The sequence below is a fragment of the Clavelina lepadiformis genome, chromosome 3 (genome assembly GCF_947623445.1).
Source record: "Clavelina lepadiformis chromosome 3, kaClaLepa1.1, whole genome shotgun sequence".
Taxonomy (NCBI): domain Eukaryota; kingdom Metazoa; phylum Chordata; class Ascidiacea; order Aplousobranchia; family Clavelinidae; genus Clavelina; species Clavelina lepadiformis.
Window position 1 is genome coordinate 24,241,841 of NC_135242.1, and position 19,204 is coordinate 24,261,044.

Below are 19,204 nucleotides of genomic sequence, written 5' to 3' on the forward strand. Positions count from 1 at the left end.
GCAAGAATGAGGGTCGGGGATTATGTGTATATGCGGGCTCTCTAAGCCCTTGGTATGTTATGAATCGTAAATGTAAATCGATTTTGAGTTGTGGAATTGTTTCTTTGATAGTTTGTGTAAAAGGTCTTTCTTGGTCCCGACACCTTTTTGTCGTTGTTCACGACGTTCTTTGATGTATCTTATTTTCAGTTATATTGTGCGGTGTGCTTTGGTAATTTTGGTTTCTTACAAAAAGGTACTAGGGACGCCTTCTGTGTCTTCTAAACAATATACTTTTAGAGGGTGCTTATTTACCAACGAAATACGCAGTTGCTTCTGTAAGCGGGTGTCGCAAGGTTGCATATCAAAGTTAACCGATACAGTACAATATCTGGTTAAGCAAAAATAACAACAAAATGTGTTCCAGTACCAATGTGAAATAAAAAGACAATACCTGTTACACTTAGTAGTCTTAGTAGACTCCTCAATACGGACACAACTTATAACTTACATGGTTTGATGAAACGTGTCAAGCAAGGCACTGATCTAAATACAATACTAAAAAAACGTAACACTCCCATGAATCTCAAAAGAAGTGAATTAATAAGAATAGCATAAAAATCATAGTGACGTCTTAAGACAAATCATAATTGTATCTTAACGTGGCTCCAAACCGCCATATCCTCCAAAACCAAGACACTCCAATTATTTTCTTTCTCCGTTACGACTCTAATCGAAATCGGCTTCATAGACATCTTATATTTACCAAGCAAAAGGGAGGTGAGTTTGAGCTAAAACAGTCTTATGTAAGTTTTGGAAACTTTTGAGTGAAAAACTGTAGTAGTTAGATTAGATTTTTACATTACCACGCCCATACGTTACTTTGGCCGTTATTTACGTAATAATAGCAGAAGCTTGATAAAACCTTCGTGTTTTGACCGCAATAGCAGATTTGATCAACGGTTGAACGAAGAAGGTTCCACTCCCTCTCTCGTTTGTGCTCGCATATTTGCAGCTCAGGGTTGCAATGCTTTGGTTAAGGAAGCAGCTGATCTAATGATGAAGCATCTTCTAGTTCTAGTATCACCTTTGTTTCCTAACAAAATAAGAGAGTAGTTTGTTGGCATAGCGCGGTTATTTTATCACAATGAGGTGGTTAAATGGTTGGAGGTTTTGTTTAGGCTTCCGGTTCATCGGTACAACCCTATCTTCTATTGCATTGTTTATTTTTCGCCAATAATATTGCCGAACGAAAGTTACGATTCTAACCGTTACGACGATTTATTTATAGCCCAAAAAAACACATGTTCACGAAGAATTAACAAACAAGAAAAAGTGGCAAAGCTCAAGTGCTTGAAATGAGCAAGATAGCAACAACAGATTTGTGCTATAAGACGGTAGGATCAAAACACGGCCACCAATTCCACATGTTATGTGTGTTATAAAGCCTATATCGTCACCTGCTATAGCCTAGACGCTATGATAATGCAAATGTTTTAGCTGGTCTAATGGCACTTGCTTCTCACTACTCCATTAGACCTTAGCAAAAATCCGAAATTAAAATCGTTTAGGCTATCTGATCAGCCTGGATTGACTTGACTTGTGTGGTAAGATCAGTAACAATGTACAGGTACAGCTGTATGTAGCCTTGTACAAAGTGTGTCGGACGCACACATGAGATTCTTCAACGTGCACGCTAACATCTCCACTTATGGGTCGACTTATTAACAAGCAAGATAAAGTTGGTTGTTTAAATGTCAGTTTATATTATTTAATATTAAACAGAATTGAGTCCTCACGCGGCTAACACAAAAATCTGTGTCTCTGCAAACATCACTGTCGTACATTAAACTCTGGGTGGTACAAAGGTTATAGATTACACATGTTTGTGTGTGATAAATTAAAGTTGTAAAAGCACAGCAAAACGACCATGATCTTTTTACTCAGCGATTCACGCACAACTTTTGTTATGCTTTTGATCTGGGGATTTTTCGCTTTAAACAGCAAATGTTTGAATCATCCTGTTGTTGTTTGCCTAAAGTAATCTTGCAAATTGGTAATTGGTCTAATTTAGAAAGATTGAAAGTAAAAACGACCAGCAAGGCAAGTTATAAATCAATATAGTGAAAAATGTGCACATGACACTTCTCTATAAGATCTTGTGGGTGCAGGAAGGCTAAAATTGGGTTGCGCTGAGTGCAAAATGGTGCACCAGGTGCATTTTGCAGTCTGTTAGACGAAACGCTGAGCCTTTGGGCTCCGTTTTCGAGAGGTAAATGTGAAACATTCTGGTGCAGCAATCACAATCTTCAAAAATCTCAAGGGTACAGTTGCCATGGTTCACATGGATGCGTACAACTGGTCAGTGTTCACTGCAGTGATTGGTTTTGCCAGTTACCTTAAAGAGACATAATTGTTTTTTTTCACATTTATGCTGATTTGTAAGTAAATTGGTAAATTTTGTTGTTTTGTCCTCTAATGTATGATTAGGCAAAAGTTGAGCCATCCGCACATGTTTTCACAACAATTTTTGTCTTTCTGCAAGTATAAAAATCTCATTTAAAACCGCCATGTTGTGCAATCTGTGCCATGATCGCTAATTGATTTGTAGCAATGGGTACAACAGTGTTTACAGTACCTTGAAAGGATATTGTGTTTAACCATTTTGCACCTAGTGTTTTAGAGCATAGGCTTATAGCCTGAGACATGGTAGACAGCAGACATGGTGTAGGGATTGGTATCAATATGCACACATTAATTTATAACAACTTGGACAACTGTTAATTGTTGTATTTTGGAAACGTTTGTCATTCCTAAAGTACAGTATTTTCCAAATATATATATGATATAATTTTGCATATGAAATATACCTAAAACCTTCAAATATTCTCTGTGTGAATGGTGTTTGCGTAATCAAGCCAACAACACTCCACGAACAGTTGTATGAAAGGCAAAAAAACAAGAATTTAGTGAAAGATTTTTCATTTTGAGTCTCCTAACTATTCATAGTAGACTTAGTATAATATATTATTAGTATGTTATAAGCCAGTCAATCTTTGTATTCGTGTTAATTTGCTTGTGATCTAATTTATTGTGATCTCGTTATTAAGACAACTCTTCCTAAAAACCAAGTTTTTATTTCTGTTATCGCAGCATTTCTACATAGTGTAATTATGCAAAAAGCATATTGGTAAATCTTTCTAAAATGTCAAGCCCTGGAAGTAAGGCCGGTACCAAGAGGGTAGATATACGGACGGAGTATACTCTGAAGACAGTGCTTGGAACGTAAGTTTTTTAATTGTTTTCAAAGCATTCCATTGGGTTGTAATATTATTGTATAGCATTAATCAGATAATCTGTGAGACAAAACAGCTTTTTTATTTATATATAATGTAAATATATACATATGAAGGAAATTTTGTCTCGGGCTATGTGGAATCGTTGCTGGGTTTAAGTTGTGAAAATACTTTTCCCGGTCCAAGGGTAAAGATTACTAAATCAAACGTAAATTTGTAAATTAAATTTTCAGGGGTGCCTTTTCAAAGGTCTGGTTGGCAGAACATCGTAAAAATGGCAGCATGGTGGCGGTGAAGTGCATCCCAAGAAAGGTTCTTCGAGGAAAAGAGGATAGCATAAACAATGAGATTTCTGTTCTTAAAAGGTAATTAGGGTTTTATATGCTGCGGAAATAGTTGTTGCTTACTTGACAACTTTTTTAACTATAAATATTACACATGTATTGTGAGTGTATTTACATGACTCGTGGTTACCATACTGCATATATTAAAATACAGATAAATTTAATTATCTTTTTTTATTATGACCGTACTTGGTATGATAATTCTAGTCTGCACCCACTGTACTTTATTTATATCGTATTTTGTTACCATTGATTTAAATGTCCTGTTTTATTGCACTGTAAACACTTGCCCAGTTTAAACACTACGTTTTTATTTAAAGCAACAAGTTTTGGTCAGGCACACATCTTTCGATTACTCAACTGAGGCTAGAACCTCCATAATATTTTACAGATGGTATACTTCACTACGATATATGGGGCTGGTTTTGGTTGAGTTTGTGAAACAGATCATTGATTTATATGGCTGTGGTCATAGTTCCTAGCAACTGCCGGTAGTTGCCGTAAAAGTTTTGCAATGATTGATGGAAATAAATGATGCAAACAATAATGTGTATCTTGCAAGGCCGGAGACTTTTTAACAAAATTTAGTATTTTAACACAGCACAGTTCCACTTATAGATATTTCATACTGATATTGTTAGTCCATTACCTCCTGTCGTGGAATAGATTTAGTTAAATTTTACAAAAGGCCAAAACCAGATCAATAAATGCGAGAAAGGTTATTGTTAATAGACTGTGCACATAGAAAATTCAACTAACATTGATTTCCTGTCCGTCAAGCCCTCACCTTCATATGGTATTAGTCGTACCTTTGTGAATCTTTTCTTGTGCCGTGCTCCAAACACATCTACCTGTTTTATTTTTGAATCAGTCAGTTGTAAGCCAAAGCGTCATTCTATGTTTAGGTTCTATGATAATTATGTGGTTGTCACTTATTTTACAGCCTTCACCATCCCAACATCGTGCAGTTACTCGAAATATATGACAACCCTTCCCATCTCTATCTTGTCATGCAGTTGTAAGTTGCGTTTTTAAATTTCTGCAAACTTTCATTTAACTCGCAAATCAACAGCATGACAGTCGTTCGATGTTTGATTTAAAATTTCTGTATACGATTGACGCTTGCATATGATGATTTTGCAAGTGTGTGGCAATTAGGTGAACCAAACCCACGTTTATGGTAAATAAAACCACGCTACCTGATCTAATAACAGTAAAATGCACCTAAGCCCTACACAGGAAGTAAACTTTTCGATTACTTATACGTCACTAACCATGTCCTGACAACAGTCACAGCACGATCACTTTATGTTACTGTTGATTTTGCCGTCAAGTATTTGCCTAATTTTACAATTGAACAACTTACATATTCTTGAATAGTTTATTGCTTTGAAGGGTGTCAGGCGGTGAATTGTTTGATCGTATTGTTGAAAAAGGCAGCTACACAGAGAAGGATGCCAGTCACCTAATTGGCCAGATTTTAGACGCGGTAGCCTATCTGCACACCAAAGACATCGTACACAGAGACTTGAAGGTAAAATTTTCCGATCCGAAATTTTCCCATTATGCCCATCTTGTTTGATGTGTTGTATTAATATTGATAGCCTTATACGGTGGTATTGTGACAAAGTATTCTGGTTGGCCGCGTGTTTTCCAGCTAACGTTGCCGTGTTGTAGTGCTTGGTTTGTTAATAATTCATAGGCCCAGTGAGGTTTGGTTTTAATGCTTTGAAATAGGCAATTACTGTGCAATCTCTACGTTGTAAATCGCAGCTAATGATTGCTTTTACCGTGAAACATAGGCCATGAAATGACTTAGCATGGGCGTTATACCGTACAACATAGGTGTGGGTTTCTGAGCATCATAAAATTTTAATGAGATTTTCGCTTCAATTTTAGCCGGAGAATCTCCTTTATCACACAACGGCTGACGACTCAAAGATAATGATCAGCGACTTCGGCTTGTCCAAAGTTGAGGTGGAGGGACAGATGCTTAAAACTGCATGCGGGACTCCAGGCTATGTTGGTATGTTGCAGTTGCATTGTTATGTCACTGAGTCGCCCCTTTTGTGTGTTCATTCTATGTTTAATTTCAGCTCGACGGCGATTGTCTACTTTTATGATCTTTCTAAACTTTATGATGTCATAAATAACTTTTCGTTTCTGTCTGTTGATTCACTTTTACCAAATTGGAACGCACAGTAGCGCTTTCCCATTGGGACCGAACCTTCAAAAGAAACTGATTGCTTTCCGCGCAATGGGCATCTGGTAGTTTTATTGTTGTTATAAGACGCAGCAATAAGTCATTGGCAGTAGGTCAACATTGTAGTCGCTTGTAAAAACATTCAACCCAAATCTCGCTTCAAGTTTTTGCCACGGGCGTTATTCTATTAGCATAAGTTAACAGTACATTGGGCCTCTAACGCAGTGCATTAGACTTGATTAAATTTTACGTCGTGGCTCGGTTGCTGTTGGCGCACGACATCATTATAATGAAGATGTTGCGGCTTCTGCGTGACAAATTAAGAATTAGACCTCCATATTTTTAATTACGTCTGAACGCGTTCAATCGATCAGGGTATAAGTTCTATTATGACGTGATAGTACGCATGACGTAGAAACATCCATTTCTTAAGCTAAGACAGTAATTGATTTTCTGAAATTTAAGTTAAATGGACTCAGGAATCGTTTAATTCTTTCAGCTCCTGAAGTCTTGAAGCAGAAGCCGTACGGGAAGGAGGTCGACGTTTGGTCGATCGGAGTCATCGCCTATATCCTGTTCGTATGCTGCCCACATTTGTGTCTTCACTCGAAATAAATTTAAACTTACTCTTTACATTGGTGTAGGTTGTGTGGCTATCCGCCTTTCTATGACGAGAACGACCAGAAGCTGTTCGAGCAGATCATGAAAGCCGAGTTCGAATTCGATTCGCCCTACTGGGACGATATATCTCAATCAGGTGGTGCAGTGCGGTTTGATGCGTTTTGAAAAGGTTCAAACTTGACCTAAAATTGCCGTATTTTTTCTTCTCAGCGAAGTCGTTTATCAGTCGTCTGATGGAAAAACAGCCTTCGAAGCGTTATACCTGCGACGAGGCACTTAAGGACCCCTGGTAAGAAGGATATTAAATGCCGATGTTGTGACGTTTTAAACGCAACTGTCGAAAAAACCATGTAATTACGGCAAGTTAGTTGTCATTGGATCATTTCATGTAAAATCTGCAAAGAGTGAAACATGAATAATTGATTTAACAGTCGTGCATTGATCCCAAAGCACAGATTTTCCATCAGTGATTAGACCACTTTTCCAATCGAGATGTCGCCATATATTAGCAATCATATTACCTCGTGTAGGTCATGTTCTTGGTTAATGTGAGTTTAAGATCGATAGGCAAACCATAGTTGTATTTCTCAATTTCTTCTCGAAAAATAACATTTTCGTGAAAATACGAAACAAAGTTTTGACGGAGCTGATTTGCAAAGAATTCATGTTCACATTGCTGTCAGTTATAGCATTAAGTTAGCCAAGGGGTTCGCCGTCATGCATCAGTTGTCACATTGGGCCCTGAATGACGTGTAATGTTTTACGTCAACTAGGATCGCTGGTGACGCAGCAAGCAGCAAGAACATCCATGATCACGTGAGCAAGAATATTCAGAAGAATTTCGCTCGCAGCAAATGGAAGGTGAGTCCTCGGTTTTATAGTTTTATAATTCGGTTTAAAAATTAATATTTCATGGATATTTTCATCTCCAGCAAGCCATCAACGTTATAAGTGCCACGAATAAGATTCAGAGATTGAACCTAGCCTCGCAAAAGGCGACATAGAGACTGGAGCAAGGTAGGTTGCTAGATTCTCTCAAATAAATACTCCAGCAAGATAACAATGTTTAACACATTTTCTGATTCTTTTTAAAGTTTCAAGCAAACTGCTGGCTTGTATAGCGAACGTCGAATTATGTTTGTCATATAATCCACGCTTAAGAAAACTTGTTATTTTTACTCTCAAAGTTGCTTTCTTAAGGGTCATTGACTCGCATTTAAAGTACACAGATAATGTCTACAAATAAACAATGAAGTGACCAACTTTAAAATCTTAACTTTCTTTCCAGGTTCCTTTGTGTTCAAATAGACGTAACCCGCCTGTCAGGCAGCTACAATGACAGGAGATCTGCCTGGTGCAATTTATTCAACCACTTTTAGATTCATTTTGTTATGTTGCTCTTTCTATGTCACAATCTGAGTTTTATGACGTTAACGATGTTGGTCAATTCAACCCATGGACGATTCAACCTACGGGTGTTGGTTGGGTCGTCCTGAAATCGTTACAGGCTCGTCTTAATCATGGAACTTTTATAAAGTGGAAGTTGTGATTGATGTATCAAGTAAGCTGTTCAAAACATGTCTGTAATGGGGACTATGTTAGCGTGAGTAACTTGGCTGGTTGAATTCCACATCAAAGTTCATGAACCCAAGTAAGGTAACACGCCTATGGTTGTGTGAAGTAAGTTTTTTCCTAAATTTGTGTATTAGCGACCTCAGTACCTATTTTGTACGTAAACAACTCTGCCTGATGTGAACTTCGTCAATGCGCGAGAATAAGCAGATAACTTGGCTATTGTTGGTTGTGACGTTTCACTTATTTTTGTCACCATGACAACGGTCGTGGTGCAAATTACATTTTTATCGATTTTAGTTGAAATTCTATGAAATTATGAATGATTTATACAGATTTGTTGTATTCAGAAATCGACATATTTGACCATCGTGTCCGTCATGTTGCATCTCGTGTCGTATTTGTGTTTCTTCTCAATGCAATAACTCGTCTCATTGCACTGCTGTCGTGGCGGCCTATTACATGCCGCGTGAAAGCGGCTTTCATACTCTCGATAATAACTTCCTTCGATTGTTTGCGCTGTAACCCTGATTGTATTTTATCCATCTTATGTGGAGATTTTACTGCACTTTGTGCCACTACCCCCTATCAGTTGCAAGGCGGTAACTTTTTAATGAATTCTGTTTGAACCGGATTTTAGTTTTTGCCTTACCGCTACCCCCTTTAATCACGTGATAATTAAAAATATATTCGCCAAGATTCTTTGACTCTCCAGAAGAAGGTTGCTTTCAAAGTTTAGGGCAAGGTGCGCTCCGTGACGTAACGTCTTTACTGTCGCTGATGACGTCACAGCGGAAGGAAGTAACTTCGTTTCAACAGTTACCAGCGAACAATTGCCGGGAAAATACAAATGACTCGCACTTTATTCAATACCGGTCGTTGTCGTTCCACCCCCGCGGTGAAGTTACTCAGCAATCATACACTTACTCCATTGACTGCCTATCTCACAGCATTAGCACAGCTACACAACATTAGTATATGAGTGAAGCTACAACAAAAAGGTTTCTGATTCGTCAGGCGACGAGCTTCATTGTCATTGAGTCTGAGCTCTTCAAAGTGGTTTTGAACGAGCGGCTGTGAACAGTCTTTTTCACAAATATCCTTTTTAACGAGCAAAACGTATGAAACAACAGTTCCAGCGCCAAAAGACTGAAAGCCAATAGTTAACTGCCTTGCAAGTACTGACCCCATAATATGACGTGTATTTAGGACATATTGGCTACACAATAATCGGGACGGTGTGTATGGCTCACAACATTTTCTGGAAGCAGCCTTCGTCACCTGGTTTGTTGCGCGGATTAGAGCAGTCGTTCCCAACCAATGTGAAAAAATCTCTCCCCACCAGACATGCCTAAATTTCACATTGGTTCAGTAAATTGAGACTAGATTTTATTTCTACTGTTTTGTGACGTGTTTGCGTGGTGACATGCCGTGGCTCAATGAAATTTCGGAAACACTGGATTAGAAAGTAGAATTCTGCGAGTGTTTTGCGGAACAAAAACATCCATTTTGACAAACAAAATTGAAAACATCGGTTTCAGATTTATTTTTTCAGCCAAATCTTTGACAACAGTTCGGTGGCGCCAACTAAGAAGGTGCCAGTTTGAGTTTCTTGTTCAATCATCTACTTTATGATGTCAGCAATTTTGTTCAAGCTTTTGCAGTTTAAGTAAGACTAGTTCAGCTCTTCTCAAATTGCTGTACTTGAGCTTGGCGCCAAAACATCTATTTAGTATTCGTAGTGGGCGCGGTTCAAAGACGAAACTTCGTCAAAAACATGTTTTTCTTCGCCAAGGCGGGTAATAAGTTCAAGTTGGAACATATAATTGCCAGATTACATGCCTTAACTTTGGAAAAGGCGATTATTCTGTCATAAAGAAGACGTGTCAATGCGATTTAGTTAAATGCTTTGCTAGAAATATGTCACCTCATTCTTGGTCTTCACATCACTCCACATTTACTAGTTTGCTTTGTATATTGATAACGAAAACACATGCGTGTAAGTATAGATGTGTCTGACACTAAGTTACAACATCATTTGATCAAGAATGGCGTTCATATAAAATTTAAACCAGGGTAGTTGTGGGCTTTGAAAATCGGCGATGAAACAAGCACCTTTAAAACGTGGACCCTTCCAATTTGGATCCTGCTGATATTTCAAAGTTGAAAGTTTTTGTTTCCGCAAATCCTGAATAATACGATTATATATAATCGGCGTTTCTATTGTTTTAACTACGTAATAAAAACGTGTTCCGTCGTGACCGTAACACAAAACATTGACGTAATGCGTCATCATTGTCTGTTGTTCATCAAGTTGTCTGTGGTAATAAACTTACCAACGCCAGCAACTTAAACCACAACGATTTACTTGGCAATGATTTACTTTTAATAGCACAATTAAACTGAACATTACTTTCATGCAAATAAGAAGTATATGACATAATTTCTACCAAGTACGTCATACTTCTCAAAAATGACCCAAACGGCGGTCAAGGGATCAATTAATTTTTGCAAACATTCGTCATCATCAACTTTTGCAAAAGAGTTTTTGCTTGAAAACAAGCTAACTATGACGTCACTCATATGTTATTTGAACTTGAAAAACCACAAACGAGACTTCCACTTCGATTTTCCGCCTTTTTGGCGCCAAAACTTTCAACAATCATTTTGTGGGTTACTGTTTTCTTAAAATAAATTGTTTTCAACAAAATTGCTTAAGGCGAGAAATATTTTCAAAATTAAGTAATCTGGACTTTACTGTGTCAAGGTTGAAAAAAAGGCAACTTCAGCTTATAAAGGGCGCGCGTTTGAAGCGATGTCATGCAATGGATGAGAAGATCCTTAAAGTTAACAATGGACAGAGGAAATCTCTTCTTTATGCTTTTGGTTTGTCACGTCACAATGGTCTACTCACAGCAATGTCGTCAAGTCATGACAACTGTTTGTGATGATGAGGTCACCAATTCCAGGATGCAGAAAGGAGACAAAGGTGATGTCGGAAGATCAGGTAAAGCCGGAAGTCCGGGAGCAAAGGGGGAAGTCGGGGAGAAGGGGATGCAAGGTGATTCGTGCGATCAGGGGTCGCTAGGAACCGACATAGTCACCAGACTGGCAAGTAAGTTTGCGTCAATGAGAAATATTCAAGCGACTCCGATTATGAAACGACTCCTCGTTTTACAAAGAAAATTCCTTTTCAGGAATCGAGGAACTTCTCACACGTCCCAGCACCACATCTACAACCACTGTTGCCACAACAACTGCATCATCACGCGTTACGTCATGTGTTTCGTCATCGAGCAACGGAGTTTATATTTTGACGACTGGAGTTGAAGTCTATTGTGACGATGGATGGACGGTGAGTGGAATTCTTTTCACAACTTCAATGGAAATTTGTAATGATTCGGCTATTTTATTAAAACATTCCTGTCGGTTATGACGTCACTGTTAGAACACTTCAAATAAAGACATTCTACATTTTGCCAATTTACTTATACTTATTTATAGTTGAAAACCTTTTGCATCTAAACTTTCTATAAACACCAGGAGGATATTGACAGAAAATTAATGCAGCACAATCAGTTGTTCCGCATTACGCAGAGCGAGACGGGTTTTTGTATCGTTAAATAGGGTTAAACGCTCGCTTTGTCACAGGTTTTCCAACGAAGAATCGATGGAACTGTTAGTTTCGAGCGAGGATGGAACGATTATGCAAATGGTTTTGGGCAGATTGATGGGGAATTTTGGCTTGGTAAGAGGAAGTTAGTTCGATTTAAACGCATTTTATTTTGATGTTTTTCGTTCTTATTATTCCTGCTTCATTACTTACAGGACTCGACAACATCCACGAGATGACGCGTGGAGGAGAATGCAGACTCAAGATAGAGCTGTGGGATTTCGATGGAAACCAACGTCACGCCGATTATAGGTAAGGTTTAAAAAAAACAACGTTAAGCCGAATATAAGTCGGATAATAAATCTCTCTCTTCATAACCCACTTCATCTTCTCAGGAAGGACGTGGGGGCGACTGCTCTAGGAGCTCCCTAAGCATTTCGCGATCCTTCGCCGCGAAGATATTTATTACGTCAAATCTTTTTTGTTGTGACTGAAATTGTATCTTTAACGCAATTGTTGGTCGCACAGTTTAAATGTTGCAAGAATCAGATTAAGCAAAAAAAACTTTTCTGTTTCAGTTCATTTTCGGTCGATTCGGCTGAAAATTTATATCGACTTCGTGTTTCCGGTTATAGCGGAAATGCAAGCGGAAACAGCTTTGGATATAGTAATAATACACCGTTTTCGACTTATGATAAAGACAAGTAAGAATATTTTGATTCTCTTATGCCTAAAATTTATTGATTAATTATTATGTAATGAACATGTCGTGTAATTTTTATTTAACAAAATATTCAATTTGTTTCATTTCTCGACAGTGACAGTAACCATTGCGCTTCGTCTTACGCTGGAAATCAAGGATGGTGGATGAAATATTGCTGCGAGGCTTGTTTAAATGGAGTCTGGATGCGTCAATCAACAGGAGCGTGGCATGGCATTATATGGCATCACTGGAAGGGATGGGATGAACCACTTAGATCAGTGGTTCTCAACCGGGGGTCCGCGAAACGTTTTCAGGGGGTCCTTGAGAACTTCGAAATTTGCAACATAAAGTACGAGTTTTTAAAATTTTTTTGCTGTTTATCATTGCTTTTTGAAATAGGCTGAAACATTTGCTTAATTGCCTATTGTGATGGGACAATACGAAAGCTTATTGAGATTTATCACCCGCAGGGAAGGCCTATTGTGATGCACTAGATTGCGGATTATACGAGAAGACAGCTGGATACATTGATTTTAAGTTGCTGGAGATTGCACATAATCGCTTTCTCAGTTTTAGCTTGTAACTAGCAGCTTGTTGTGAGCAAGGTATAGATAACGCTTTGAAATAAATAAAAATATCCGCATAGCTTGATGTTATTGTGAATGAACAGCGCAGTTGTGCACCAAGACTATTAAGTAAAACTAAGCAAAGCAACATTTAAGTGCAGTCTCAGAACCCTTAGTTTGCTTAAACTTCAGGGGTCCGCCACTGCTTTGACAGCACCAAAAGGGGTCCGCCAAGATCAGAAGGTTGAGAACCACTGACTTAGATCGAGCAAGATGAAACTTCGTTGCGATTAGAATTTTAGAGCTAGATTCTTCTTATCCAAGACACAAATGTAATTAAAGTAACCAAGTGATTCGCGACAGAAGATTTTCTTTTAAAAAGCTTGTAACCAACCGTTTGTATTGTGACATTATCTGATATAAATAAAAGTGGTGTTTTTTATGAAGTGTCGAATTATTTCTGACAATGTTAGTAAAAAAGCGACAGATACAAAACTGACCGAAGGTTTGAACACAAGATCTCATCCGAAACCACATGCCTTAAACTGGAAAAACAACTTGAAGGATTGCTTTTACATTAGCTTTGGCGACGGCCATGAGTTTACAGGAGCTTTATGCGAATTCGTTTCCCAGTTTAAGGGAAGATGTTTAAACAAAAACTAAGAAGAAAGAAATTCGGTCAATTCACCTCTACGTGTATTTGTCAAAAGTGGTATTTTGTTTGTTAAAAACTTAAAAAAAACAACAAATTATCGAAGCCAAACAAAACATTAAAAAACTAAGCTGTACATTTCTCGTTTAAACGAATAATTGCAACTGAAAACACAACAATATCAGCAAAAATAGGTCAAAGACGAACTAAAAAAAGTCAACAGGCAGGTTTCATAAAATTTAAATCAAGAAACTTTGATTTTTTAATATCCGTGGATCGCTAAAAGCACTGAAGCGAAACTGTTCAGTTCAATCTGTAATGAAAAGTGGTGTATGGTACCTTAGCCTGTAAGGTTTACCCACTTACACTACAAAGTCTGTTTCCTTGTGTATATCTTAACAGTGAACTTTGATAGACTTCAGCAATAATGACACAGGAATGACTACTGTATAATCTGATTATATTTGAAGCTTCTTTGAACGAATACATCAAGATCGAACATTGTGACAGCAACAGCACAAAGACATGTTGCGCCGTTGAGCGTAAAAACCAAAAAGACTGAATGAATCAAAATGCACGCACAGGGCAAGCTGTTGATTACGTCACGCAGTGTTATGCTTCACTGATTCCATAGAAGAGAATTCTATGTCGTACACAATTTTATATTACATTAATTGATATATTTATCACATAACCTTCCGCAAGAAAATTTCTTTTTGTGTAAAAAAAAGGAATTTTATGATCATTATAAAAAAAATTCTCGATGAGCAATAATTAAAACAATAGTGTTGATAACAAAAGTCAATATAACACGTAAAATGTAGATCACATAGCAAAATTAGTATACAAAACAAACAATGATGACATTTATGTCACGACTTTAAATAGAAAACAGAATATCCTGACACGTCACGCGAATGCTTGCAAAATCAGGAAACGTCGGCAAATGTTTCATCTCACGTTTCTTCACGCCGTTTCCGTAAACAACGTATGGTATAAAAGTTTCGTATGTTCACGCGTTCTGATCAACATAAGAGAAATTTGCGCTAGGCATTTTCAAATATAAGACCATTCAATCATATTACAGCGTCTGGTTTTCCCAGTGTAGCTGCGTGAATATTTCACTTGGAAATACGCGTTTTGCAAAACATATATATAAAATTAGTCAAATACGTTTTGTAATTGACATTCAACATAGTGTATCGGTGTTAGCCTTGGGCATTTGTTTAACCTTCGAAAACAACCGCTATGTTTTAAAGCATAACAAAATAACACAAAGAAATATTTCTCCACGGCATGACTTAAACCGTTTAGAGAGTATGGCAACTAAGCCACCATCAATTAAGGTAAACTACACAATAACGCTATAATATATACTACATAGAGAAAAAAAACAAACAAAAATCATTACTGAATGTCCAAATACCGACAAAGTGTTTTCACTGGAGTGCTTTGTTCGTCGGTCATTGTTGCATTCGAAGTTGACTGAATTCAACGAGTCTTCGTTGAGCACTTGCATACGATGTAGATAAGACATATCTTCGAAACTTGTAGTCTGAGATTACTAGACTTCTCTCAACCTCAAATTTAATTGTTCATAGGTTGTTCCCCAAAGAAAAGCGTAGTTCTCAGCGATTTCGGCTCCACCACACTTGTAATGGAAATGTCTTCTTTTATCGTCAATTCGTCCTCACTCGGCTGCATCAGTTTGTAATGAAAAGTGGTATATGTTACCTTAACCTGTAAGGTTTACCCACTTACACTACAAAGTCTGTTTACTTGTGTATTACTTAATAGTGAACTTTGATAGACTTCAGCAATAATGACACAGGAATGACTACTGTATAATCTGATTATATTTGAAGCTTCTTTGAACGAATACATCAAGATAGAACATTGTGACAGCAACAGCACAAAGACATGTTGCGCCGTTGAGCGTAAAAACCAAAAAGACTGAATGAATCAAAATGCACGCACAGGGTAAGCTGTTGATTACGTCACGCAGTGTTATGCTTCACTGATTCCATAGAAGAGAATTCTATGTCGTACACAATTTTATATTACATTAATTGATATATTTATCACAAATCATATGCGAAAGTGTGGGCACAGTTAACTTGATGAAATCCTAATATAGCTCTTTAACTACATCGAAATGAATCGCTTTTTCGTCATAACTACGTCTCCAAGACATAAGTAAACAATAAATTTTGCATAATAAAATGACGTATAAACGTATGGTTTCCTGTTGTTTGCCAAATAGTCGATTGTAATGAACTAGACAACTTTGCTCAAAAAGCAGTAAATTTTATCTTCAGTAAAGGAATTGAGCATCAGTTTCTTGTTTAGGTTTTACACAAAAGGCCTATTTCGAAGTGCTGAGCCGCGCGGTTCAAGTGTTCGATTAATCGGCACAAACCTTCGTCATCATAGACTTTGTGAAAACATTTGCTTCAAAGCAAGCATATTATGACGTCATAGAAATTTTCAATACCTCTTCCCTACGTTACTTGGAGAGAAATATTGAGGATTTTACTTTCTCTTCGCTCTTCTTGTGGTTTCAGTTCAGCGGTTTGCGCTGTCAAACACATGTTTTTCCTCCGATAGAGAAAACACCACTAAGCCATTTCGCTCCGGTTGATTACATTTTCAAAAAAGGGTGCAAGATGGTTATGTAAAGAGCGCGTGCTTTCTACCCTATCATATCAGGAACTTCGTGAGGAAAGTCTTAGCATAAAAAATGGCAAAGCTGGTTGGTCTTTTGCCGGTATTGGCTTGTTACGTCACAATGGTCTACTCACAGCAATGTCGTCAAGTCATGACTACTGTTTGTGACGATGAGGTCACCAACTCCAGGATGCAGAAAGGAGACAAAGGTGATGTCGGAAGATCAGGTAAATCCGGGAGCCAGGGAGCCAAAGGAGAAGTCGGAGAGAAGGGGATGCAAGGTGATTCGTGCGCTCTGGGGTCGCTAGGGACCGACATAATCACCAGACTGGCAAGTAAGTTTACGTCAATGAAAAATATTCAAGCGACTCCGATTATGAAACGACTCCTCGTTTTACAAAGAAAACTCCTTTTCAGGAATCGAAGAACTTCTCACACGTTCCAGCACAACAACTACAACCACGGTTGCCACAACAACTGCATCATCACGCATTACGTCATGTGTTTCGTCATCGAGCAACGGAGTTCACATTTTGACGAATGAAGTTGAAGTCTATTGTGACGATGGATGGACGGTGAGTGGAATTCTTTTCACAACTTCAATGGAAATTTGTAATGACTCGGTTATTTCATTCAAGACATTCCTTCCCTTATGACGTCACTGTTAGAACCCTTCAAATAAAGACATTCTACATTTTGCCAATTTACTTATACTTATTTATAATTGAAAACCTTTTGCATCTAAACTTTGTGCAAACCTATAAACACCAGGAGGATATTGACAAAAAATTGATGCAGCACAATTAGTTGTTCCGCATTACGCAGAGCCAGACTAGTTTTTGTATCGTTAAATAGGTTAAACACTCGCTTTATCACAGGTTTTCCAACGAAGAATCGATGGAACTGTTAGTTTCCAGCGAGCATGGGACGATTACGCGAATGGTTTTGGCCAGATTGATGGGGAATTTTGGCTTGGTAAGAGGAAGTTAGTTCAACTTAAACGCATTTTATTTTGATTGTTTTTGTTCTTATTATTCGTGCTTCATTACTTACAGGACTCGACAACATCCACGAGATGACGCGTGGAGGAGAATGCAGACTCAAGATAGAGCTGTGGGATTTCGATGGAAACCAACGTCACGCCGATTATAGGTCATAAGACGATTGTTGTGACATAAATAACGAAGACGTTAAAAATCATACATTTATTAAACAACGTAAAACTTTGTTGAATAAACTACAACTTAGTTGTCTGGATTCGAACCTTTTAAAGCAAGTTGTTGTTTTTGCAGCTCGTTTTCGATCGAATCTGCTGAAAATTTATATCGGCTTCGTGTTTCCGGATACAGCGGAAATGCAGGAGATAGTCTAGCGCATAACAATGGTCACCCATTTTCGACGGAAGATAGCGACAACGATTCCAGGTACGTCATCTTATATTCAGGAACAAATATGTTCAACTCAATAAACATTAATTGCCACAACCTCAGTAGGATTTTCAGTTATATCCTGCCAGTAACGTATAAGATAGAATATAAATAGATGCAACAAAGTAATTTTAATCTTTCATGTTTTAATATGTTAGTGGTGGAAACTGCGCATCTCACTTGGGAGGAACTCAGGGATGGTGGTTTGGAGCCTGCAGCGATTCATTCCTCAATGGAGTCTGGATACGTCAATCAAGTGGAGGTTGGCATGGAATTATTTGGTATCATTGGAAGGGAGCGCGTGAACCTCTTAAAGAAACTAAAATGAAACTTCGTTGCGACTGAATGAAATCCACGAGTTGATTTTAACCAACCAAGAAAACATTGAACTGTATTTAGACCGGCAACGCAGCAAACTGCAACTATAAGTTGCCACGTCTACTACATCATCTTGTCGAACTTGTAAATATAACCTTGAACACATGAGCTAGTCTTGCTTAGCCTATACAGGTATTCATATCGCCCAATTCTCTGTGCTGATGCTCTTGTGCGAAATGTCAGTTTGATGAAATGAACTTTGGGTGTAGCACTGGTTTACTTTTAAAAGAAGCGGCCGTTTGTTGAACAGAAATATATGAAGATTTATAGATAGAAGTGTAGTGAAATGAATATTACTACTGTTACGAAAATAGGAATAATCGTAGCCTACTGAGTGCGAAGTAAATGAAGAAATAAAGCTGATAAAGAAAGCTAGACTACGACAATGGACAATCTCCCGGTTTTAAGCTCGTATTATAAAGAAGTACGCAAAAGATTGGTCTGGAATTTAAAACAGATCAGCCGATGATGAAAAAAATGTGAAATATCCAATATTAATGCTCACGTTCGCCGTTTAAACACGTTGTTGATGAATCCGAACGTTTAGTATTTTGGCCACTAGATGCTGGTATTGAGCTAAAAGGTCGACCACTATTATTTTCATTGTGAAGCCTTCAACTGAGTGGTTCTAGGAAATGTTCTGCGTGGAGAATTATTCGGACTCGGTCAAGTTCGGTAAATGGGCACAATATTGCATTCAGCTCTGTCCAAATCTTTTAGTAGAGCGATGACGAATTACATGTGAGCACGGATTCTTATCCTCGATGGTTGTTAACCGAGACTTAAGTTTTATGAACACAGTAAATACTTCTACATATTAACGTTGCTGGTAGAACTACTTTGCTCGCAGAAGTTGGTTGGGTCGTGTTGGGTTAAATCTGTCTCGGATCATTAATGTTTAAAGCGTTACGTCAGAAATAAATGTTGTTATATTACCAAAGCATACACGTCATTTAGCAGGTGACAAAACCTCCATCGATCTGTTCTAGGTTAGTTGACTTCTCGCGGTTTGCAGTTTACTCGTGAATAGCTGTGCAGAGAAATTAATGAGCAAAGATTGCTTTAAAAACTCGCCAAGAGATGAAGAGGAACTTCTAAAATATCAACAAACTTGTAGCTTTCGACTTTGAACAAGAGCGCGCGATTCATAGATTGACACCGGATGGCAGTTTAGCCATCGGAT

At 38.0% G+C, this 19,204-nt stretch overlaps 3 protein-coding genes across 3 annotated transcripts; all 3 read left to right on the forward strand.

Annotated features, from left to right (window-relative positions):
- Positions 1-3,130: 3,130 nt before the first annotated feature.
- Positions 3,131-8,722, forward strand: LOC143449908 (calcium/calmodulin-dependent protein kinase type 1D-like). The gene is made up of 11 exons (XM_076950245.1): positions 3,131-3,264; positions 3,509-3,640; positions 4,563-4,637; positions 5,015-5,153; positions 5,519-5,645; positions 6,322-6,397; positions 6,467-6,579; positions 6,654-6,732; positions 7,217-7,304; positions 7,376-7,460; positions 7,732-8,722. The coding sequence occupies exons 1-10, from the start codon at positions 3,185-3,187 to the stop codon at positions 7,445-7,447; spliced, it is 981 nt and encodes a 326-aa protein (XP_076806360.1). The 5' UTR covers positions 3,131-3,184; the 3' UTR covers positions 7,448-7,460; positions 7,732-8,722.
- A 2,073-nt stretch (positions 8,723-10,795) lies between these two features.
- LOC143449909 (microfibril-associated glycoprotein 4-like) lies at positions 10,796-13,206 on the forward strand. Its single transcript, XM_076950246.1, has 7 exons — positions 10,796-11,130; positions 11,213-11,370; positions 11,667-11,763; positions 11,844-11,940; positions 12,207-12,332; positions 12,447-12,599; positions 13,155-13,206. Exons 1-7 carry the CDS (start codon positions 10,836-10,838, stop codon positions 13,189-13,191), a joined length of 963 nt encoding a protein of 320 aa, XP_076806361.1. The 5' UTR covers positions 10,796-10,835; the 3' UTR covers positions 13,192-13,206.
- Positions 13,207-16,145: 2,939 nt separating this feature from the next.
- LOC143449769 (fibrinogen-like protein A) lies at positions 16,146-18,237 on the forward strand. Its single transcript, XM_076950089.1, has 6 exons — positions 16,146-16,551; positions 16,634-16,791; positions 17,095-17,191; positions 17,272-17,368; positions 17,509-17,640; positions 17,802-18,237. Exons 1-6 carry the CDS (start codon positions 16,290-16,292, stop codon positions 17,986-17,988), a joined length of 933 nt encoding a protein of 310 aa, XP_076806204.1. The 5' UTR covers positions 16,146-16,289; the 3' UTR covers positions 17,989-18,237.
- Positions 18,238-19,204: the final 967 nt, after the last annotated feature.

Excerpts from the sequence above, each read along its gene's own strand:
- LOC143449909 (XM_076950246.1), top strand. The coding sequence starts at position 10,836 with ATGCAATGGATGAGAAGATCCTTAAAGTTAACAATGGACAGAGGAAAT. Across the intron at positions 11,764-11,843 it reads TGATGGGGAATTTTGGCTTG|GACTCGACAACATCCACGAG; the intron begins GTAAGAGGAAGT and ends CATTACTTACAG. Across the intron at positions 12,333-12,446 it reads TCGACTTATGATAAAGACAA|TGACAGTAACCATTGCGCTT; the intron begins GTAAGAATATTT and ends ATTTCTCGACAG.
- LOC143449769 (XM_076950089.1), top strand. The coding sequence starts at position 16,290 with ATGGCAAAGCTGGTTGGTCTTTTGCCGGTATTGGCTTGTTACGTCACA. Across the intron at positions 17,192-17,271 it reads TGATGGGGAATTTTGGCTTG|GACTCGACAACATCCACGAG; the intron begins GTAAGAGGAAGT and ends CATTACTTACAG. Across the intron at positions 17,641-17,801 it reads GATAGCGACAACGATTCCAG|TGGTGGAAACTGCGCATCTC; the intron begins GTACGTCATCTT and ends TTAATATGTTAG.
- LOC143449908 (XM_076950245.1), top strand. The coding sequence starts at position 3,185 with ATGTCAAGCCCTGGAAGTAAGGCCGGTACCAAGAGGGTAGATATACGG. Across the intron at positions 3,265-3,508 it reads CTGAAGACAGTGCTTGGAAC|GGGTGCCTTTTCAAAGGTCT; the intron begins GTAAGTTTTTTA and ends TTAAATTTTCAG. Across the intron at positions 6,733-7,216 it reads GAGGCACTTAAGGACCCCTG|GATCGCTGGTGACGCAGCAA; the intron begins GTAAGAAGGATA and ends TACGTCAACTAG.